Source organism: Acipenser ruthenus, chromosome 4, assembly GCF_902713425.1.
Source record: "Acipenser ruthenus chromosome 4, fAciRut3.2 maternal haplotype, whole genome shotgun sequence".
Classification (NCBI taxonomy): Eukaryota; Metazoa; Chordata; class Actinopteri; order Acipenseriformes; family Acipenseridae; genus Acipenser; species Acipenser ruthenus.
This window is the reverse complement of record NC_081192.1, coordinates 89231475-89239280: the sequence shown is the minus strand read 5'-3', so window position 1 is coordinate 89239280 and position 7806 is coordinate 89231475. Positions and strand designations below refer to the sequence as shown.

The 7806-nt window shown below is 35.8% G+C and overlaps 1 protein-coding gene across 1 annotated transcript; it reads left to right on the top strand.

Moving 5' to 3' along the window:
* Positions 1 to 1063: 1063 nt before the first annotated feature.
* LOC117399416 (secreted frizzled-related sequence protein 4-like) lies at positions 1064 to 7099 on the top strand. The gene is made up of 6 exons (XM_033998545.2): positions 1064 to 1831; positions 2443 to 2523; positions 2698 to 2763; positions 3169 to 3367; positions 4607 to 4670; positions 5482 to 7099. The coding sequence occupies exons 1-6, from the start codon at positions 1390 to 1392 to the stop codon at positions 5650 to 5652; spliced, it is 1023 nt and encodes a 340-aa protein (XP_033854436.1). The 5' UTR covers positions 1064 to 1389; the 3' UTR covers positions 5653 to 7099.
* The last annotated feature ends 707 nt before the right edge of the window (positions 7100 to 7806 follow it).

Genomic DNA, 7806 nt, shown 5'->3' with positions numbered 1-7806 from the left:
CTCTAGAGCAGAGGTCTCCGATGCTGGTCCTGGAAGGCCGGTGTCCCTCCTGGTTTTTGTTCCAACTGTACCCTAAATTGCTTAATTGAAGCAATTAAGTGCTTATTAGAAGCTTAATTGGTTCAATTAATTAATTTAGGGTACAATTGGAACAAAAACCAAGAGACCAGGATTGGAGACCCCTGCTCTAGAGGTTTTCTTCTTGAGCTGGTTATGTGTACATGACTGTGCAGCAGTTTAGGAATTCTTGGTATTATTGTCCTGCCCTGCTTTGTAAAGCACATGGATATTTATCAGTCTTTCTTAATTTAGATTGGCACCTTGAGGCCTTGTTTGCTTCTTCCTGGGCAGGTCCCAAAATGGGAGCAGAAATGTAATTTTGTGCAAGAGCATGCTGAGGCATGTCTATTCTCCAGAAGCAGGCATGTTTTAAATGCATAATTATTTATTTTTGGTTTGCATATAGTGCCTCCCTATTAATTTTTATGTAGTTTCTAAAACAGTTTTTTTGTCTACTTTTGTCAGAACATTTATCCAAAGTTTCAGAAAAGGTAGATTTATTTTTATAGCTATCCAGTTGTTTCAACCATTTTATTTTTATTTGTTGTCTCACATAATGTCCAGATACTTGCAACTGACTTTTAAAAGTTTGCAAATACTTTCGCCTCAAACTGCTGCAGCAACCCTCATTTAAATTCACAACGTGCACATTTGGAAAACTGATCAGCCCCCTTCTGGTCACTATAAGAACAGCGTACTGTCATTGTTAAACTATAGCTTTATATTGTGATTGCAAATGTACATTATATTTGAAGTAAAACCAAAAAAAAAAAAGTTTACCAGTCCTAGAGCGTTCAAATGAACTCTTAAATTCCGTCTGCAGCCTTGGGGCTGACAGTATTTTAGCTTCATGAAACAGATACCTTTCTTTGCAAAGAGTGTAAAGTATATCAAAAACGGACACAGGAAGAATTTAGTGAAGATGTCGAGGGATTAAACGAGATGCTGATGATGTCACTGTGTCTGGAAAATAATAAATGATGCAGCCAAAAAAAGAAATGGAAAGATCCCGCGTCACTTGTGGTGTTAGTATGTATCCCACGTTAAATCAAATCCTATAGTAATTTCAATGAACTGGCTCTCTTGCTCAATCTCCAAGCCGACAGCTTCTCCTGATGATAAAATCCAATGGTGTCCCTCCTCACTTACTTCATCAGCCTGTTGCACCGAGACTGTTGGGATTTATTGGCATTTGCTGGGGTTTTTTTCTGATTAACTGCAAGTAGGGATCGTCCTTGTCGACGTGGTTTTTTACTTCAAAAAAGTTAGATATAAAAGGAATTGCAGACTGTTCCGCAGGTGAATTGTGTGGAAAATACACGCACTAAGATGTTCTCTGTAGTTGCTGCTGTGTCTCTGTGCATCAGCGCAGGTGTGCTGGTCCGGGGTGCTCCCTGTGAGCCTATCAAGATACCTATGTGCAAGAGCATGCCTTGGAACATCACTAGAATGCCCAACCATCTCCATCACAGTACCCAGGAGAATGCCATCTTGGCTATTGAGCAGTACGAAGAGTTGGTGAATATCGACTGTAGTTCAGTGCTGCGATTCTTCCTCTGTGCCATGTACGCACCGATCTGCACCCTTGAATTCCTTCACGACCCCATCAAACCCTGCAAGTCTGTGTGCCAGAGAGCCCGCGATGGTTGCGAGCCCATCTTGCGGAGGTACAACCACAGCTGGCCGGAAAGCCTGGCGTGTGACGACTTACCTGTGTATGACAGGGGGGTCTGCATCTCTCCAGAGGCGATTGTCACCGATTTACCTGAAGGTGAGCACTAAAATCCACAAGTTGCATTTTAAAGCATGAAACATGCTAATTGCTGGTAAGTGTTGGAAAACCATTTAAAGCCATGCAATGCGTAAAGAATAATAATATGCACGCACTGTAAGTGTGCAAACACTGTATGTTGTAGCCCGCCCCTGAAGCAGCATCTCCATGATAAACCAATAATAAATTGTAAATTGCTCAAATTGCTCAATGTGTACATTGCTCACATGTACCAATAATAATACTACTACTACTACTACTAAAAAAGCTGACATTTCCAAAAAAAAAAAAAAAAAAAAAAAAAAAAAAAAAAAAAAAAAACTACTACTACTACTACGACTACTACTAATAATAATAATAATAATAATAATAATAATAATAATAATAATTAATACCTCCAAAAACTCTCCGTTAAATTATTTTTTTCTTTTTAACAAACTAAACATGAATACAGGAAATACATGAATAATAATAATAATAATAATAATAATAAATAATAATAATAATAATAATAACCGTGAAAAATATGAAAGTATTTAAGGAAGACAACGGGGTGTCTCGGAGCATTACCGTGTGTTTTAATTTCAGTTATGGTCTGTGTTTTAACCCAGATGTGAAGTGGCTGGACTTTTCAAGGGACATGATGCTCCATGAAAGACAACAAGCGTCTGACTGCAAAAGCTGGAGTTCAGGTGTGTCTAATAAAATGGGGGTTAAATGTCTAGAAGGCTAATTGCTCTCCTGTTTTATAATTGGTCCTTAATTGAGACTGTCCTGATATTTTTTGTCCAGAATTCTTAAAACAAAAAAGTAATGCATTTTAAATGCTCTCACAAACTAAATAAGTTTAAAATATGTTTCAACAGATAGCTGCAAATGCAGAAAAATGAAGCCAACGTTAACAACTTATCTTGAAAAGAAATACAGCTATGGTAAGTATTTAATATTTTTCAGCATTCAGATATCCTATTGTAATAAACAACAACATACCCTTTCAGTTTGTGTCTTAACATCTTAGTTGTTGGCTAAAAAATGCCTTTATGTAACCTATAAATCCATATTTCAGGATCATGTTAACTTTATTTCGGTTAATTTGGGAATATAATTTAAGTGTTCCATGCAGAGATCGAACCAGAAGCATCAAGGCAACATTAAATGTATGTGTGAAACAGATTCGGTGTGCATCTATTTCTGTGCATATCTTTTTTTCTGTTGTTTATTATGTTGTTATATAGACTGAGTGATTCATTGTTTTTAGCTACATGTTTTAGATTAATAAAGATTATTAGACTTGTATTGGACCTTTTAATATATTAGGTTCTCTCTTTCTTTTTTAGTTATCCATGCTAAAGTTAAAGGAGTAAGTAGAAGTGGCTGCAATGAAATAACAACCGTGGTGGAGGTTAAAGAGACGTTGAAGTCTTTAACTCCCATCCCGAGTGCTCATGTTCCTATAATCACCAACTCATCCTGCCAGTGTCCACAGCTTTCCCCTAATCAGGATGTACTAATCATGTGCTACCAGTGGCGCTCACGGTAAGGATCTGTTTCACTGATGATCGAAAAGCATTACAAGGCAGATTCAACTATTATCACATACTTGTTTTTGAGATAAACATGTTCAGTAGTCTGCTGTAATTTAGCTTGAGATGTAGACAACTTGTATCAGGCGTTAATGTTTTAATCCTTTAACGATTTAATGGTGTGGTAAAATATTTAATTTCGGTTAAAAAGTATTTGACACTATCCACATTTTGCAATTAAATGTAATTGTTTTTATTTAGTAGAATATGTTGCTACAGATTAACAGGTTGTTGCATTTGTATTGGGCACCACTCTGATTCCCTGGTTTGCACACACTGAAATAAATTAGTTAAGATGAAACTTATAATATAGGGCACTATAAAAAGGTAACCAAGGCAAAACATGTTCTTACTTCTCAGTAGCGTAACAGCTTACTTGTAGTACCTTATCATTTTTCAGATCGTTTAGTTTTCCAGACATTCTCAGGGTTATTGGATTTACTGAGCTGTAGGTATTAGGAGCCCACCTGATGCCACCTTAAATCCTATGGGCAAGAAAGTAAGTTTATAGTTTCAGGGGTTGAATGTACCAGATAGATGATGGACTTGACCACAGTAGTGTAAAGCAAAAGTCTGACAAATGAAATAATCTATAGGGGATGTGTCATTTAATGTGGTATAAAACACAGTCATTCAAGCATTGCAGAACCAGCATTAAGTAACACAGGTCCTTTATTGAAGATAGCTTAGAAGTTCTTCTTATACAGCACGCTTAAAGATCCACCTTTAAAAAAACAATCACGCAACATATAAACAAAATATAAAATGTACTATACAAGTGTAAACAGCAAAAACAATACATTGATTTTTGCACTTTTTATTGCAAACTGGAAAGCCGCACCAGTCTCGTAGCTTCTCAGAATACACATTCACCTTAGCTTTTTGTTAACTTTTGTTAAGCAGAGGAATAGCAGTAGACAGACATTTAGTTTCACAGTACAGTCAATACATCTCAGTCATCTGTTCAACTATTGTAATGTGTAAGAAATCTTGGTAACATTTCAGTCATAAAGAACATAAGTATGAACAAGGTTTTAACACTTTAAAACTACAAACTGTACCCCCATTTTTGTGTCTTATTGTTAAAGTAGCTATATTTGGTACTGATTAGGCAAAATACCAGATTACTTACAGAAACATAAGCCATTATTGATCACTCTTATCAAGGATGCTTTGGGTTTTATTGTTGCAGGCTGATGCTGCTGGAAGGCTGCTTTGTTGAAAGATGGAAAGACCAACTAGTCAAGAGGTATAAGGTAATAAGTCTTGTATATGCTCCAAATCAACTATTGAAATTGTAAAGAGTTTAAGAGTGAAGGTGACACGTTGTTTGTAAGCGCTTGCTTTACAGTAACAGTGACAAGGATTTTTAAATATTATAATAAGAAATCATGTTCCTGACATTGACAGGGACAGTGCTGATATGTAATTGTGCATTGTGCACGCTCTGAATGTAAAGCTGAGTGAATTGATCTTTTCTGTGTTACCTCAAGTCTGGCTTAAACCGCTGTGTGTTGTAGCCCTCCCCTGAAGCAGCATCTCCATGATAAACCAGAAGTACTTTTATTATGTTTTTTTTCTTTCTTTGTATTTAAAAAATCTTAGTGTGCACAAACCCCCAATTTATGTTTTAATAGCAGCAAACTATTTCATGGTAAAAAGGTAACAAGCATGGAAAACATAAATATATATAATGAATAATGCAAATGAAAACTCACTTTTAATTTCATATCAGATCCTAGGATAGTTGAAGTAATTTCCAGTTTAGGTACTTGGATCGATTTATGAAGCAGCATGTTTCTAAAAGGCCAAATTAAGCCTCATATATTGAAAGATAACATGTTTCAAAAGTCTTTCAAAATCCAAACGAATATTTAAATATTAGAATACCTTATTACAGTACAGAAAGCATTCAGGAGTGAAATAAACTTGGTAAGCCATAAAATGACCTTCTAAACAAAGAAGTAGTACTTTCCCAACACCATAAAAAAGGCTCTCCATGGTTTCATAAACAACTGTGATCCATAAAGCACCATCCATAAAAATGTTGTAACTGTCTTTTAACAGCGATGGGAACAAAGATTACAGGACCAGCAGCTGCGTGTAAACCATGAAAAGAACCAGAATGCTGGCCGCAGTGGACTAAACCCAAAGACGTCAAGTTCAACCCCTGGGAGTCCAAAGAAAACAGGAAAAAACAAGAACACTCAGAGAGATGCAAGATCCAAGAAACCATAAGTGTTAGTGAAGTTGTGAAACGTGTGACGTCCTTGCATGACGAGGGTTGGACAGATCCCTTCGCTGTCCTCATATACTATTCTTGCAGCATATGACATCACATTATAACTAGTGCCAATGGTTTTGCACTAAACGTGTGGTTATCATTTATCAAGCTTACTCACATTTCATAATTATCACAATGTGTGCTCTCCAATATTCCCTGCTGACAGCATCTGGTTATGCCTTTTGTGACAGTGTGTGCCAAAAATAGCTAATTATGATGTTTTCAAATATCTTTTTTTTTTTTTGGTTTACACTTTTTGAGAAATGTTCCTTTTTTAGAATGTGTATGTACTTCAGACTGGCTTCTGTTGTTTTCTTCTTATTTAAAAGTTCTCTGTATGAAAAAAAAGGTGTTCCTTAGGGACTCGCAAAATAACTTGACAGTGTTGAGAATTCCCCAGCTTGGACTTAATCCCTGTCCTTTAATTTTGGCTAATTGGAAGCTGTTTTATTAGTAAATGATGTGACCCATATGCAGGCCATATGCAATGCCAAAATTAACCTCAAGCTAATTCAACAATAAAAGTAGCACTCAGAAGAGCTGTTGGGTTGCTTAGATGCTTTTTCAAATACTAACAAACAGTACTGGATATTTTTCAGTTTTTTTTGCCAGGACAATATATGGCGAATCTAGTTAGAATTTGGACACATGGCTACTTTTCATAACAGTTTTTAAAGATAAATTGCCCCATACAGAGCAAAAGATAATTGAATGAGGCATTAAAACCTCTTAGGTGTTTCATGTAAAAAATATTATCAGTATAAAAAAAACAGTCTGAAAAAAGCTTTTATGTTGATGGTGTCACTTAAACCCTTCTTTTACTGGAAGTGGTACCAGAAGTATAGTAGCTTGAATGGTAAGCAGGTATACAGGAAAGGGAAACTTGAGTCCATAATGTTCTACTGATAATTGGACAATATAAACACTGTTGACTGGCAGGGTATGCTTTCTGATAAAATAAAAAAAAAATGGAATACTAGTAAATAAAAAGAAAAAGTTTAATAAAAAATGGAGGTTCATATTCAACAGGTTCACTGATCACTTATGGAAGTAAGACCTGGATTAAATCAAAATGATAGTGCTACTTTGAAGCTGTAATGAATGTACATACAAGGAATTTTGATTTATTTCAGGCATAATAAGTAAGTGAATCTCAGGTTCACCTATTTTTCTTTTTCTTTTTAAAGCAGGCTTAATTGCATGCCTCAGTGCTGTTTTTAATTTTAATTGAACAAAACTGCTGGTACAGCTTTTTAAAAGTTTACGTCACATCATTTTTTAAACAGATGGTTGTTTTCGTAAACACAGACAATAGAATTTTTTAATTCTTGTCTACACCACAATGTGCAGCATTCCCTCATTTTCAAAGTTCAACATTCCTGTTACAGAAATAAAATATATTACTGCAAATGTCTAAGTGTTTTGTTCAAAAGCTATGTTTAATGCATGTCTATGTTAAAAGCTGTTGTCATGGTAATGTAATTGTATACATTGTGGGTTTACTCTACTAAATGAGTTTTTTTTTCTCAACATGATCACATTTAATCCCAAGACATTGGCAGGGAAAAGTTTGTAAAAATGTAACAAGGGTCTATTCACTTAATTCTGTGACTGTTACTCAAGTAATTCACAATTGGGTGATTATTACACATTACATACTGTAGGTAGTGTAGTCAGGTATATGTATTGTACACCTTGAAAGGAGTAAAAGAGCCATTAGGCCCATCTTTGCTTGTCCAATTCCCAGTAGCTGATTGATCTCACAACTTTGTCAAATTGGCTCTTAAAGGATCCAAGTGATTCAGGATCAACAACTTGACTAGGCAACCAATTCCATACCCTCACCATTATCTCTGTGAATAAGTGTCTCCTCACAGTTCTAAGAGTACTGTATCTCCACTTAATTCCAGCTGTGTTCTCTGGTTGTGGTTTCTGTGCTATTTAAAGTATGAGTTAGGATGAACTATGTCAACTCCTTCAATCAAGCCCCCCCCCCTCCATAGCTCATAATCAACTGTCTGTAACATTTCTGTCTAAATAAAAGTCCCTCCAATCACAATGCTGTTTTCTGTTTCAACAACAGTAGTGATTCAGGGAGACACTTATTT

Bases quoted from the DNA above. Each gene is read 5' to 3' on its own strand.
- LOC117399416 (XM_033998545.2), top strand. From the start codon at position 1,390: ATGTTCTCTGTAGTTGCTGCTGTGTCTCTGTGCATCAGCGCAGGTGTG. The intron at 3,368-4,606 runs GTAAGGATCTGT...TTATTGTTGCAG, and splicing joins TGCTACCAGTGGCGCTCACG to GCTGATGCTGCTGGAAGGCT. The intron at 4,671-5,481 runs GTAATAAGTCTT...GTCTTTTAACAG, and splicing joins AACTAGTCAAGAGGTATAAG to CGATGGGAACAAAGATTACA.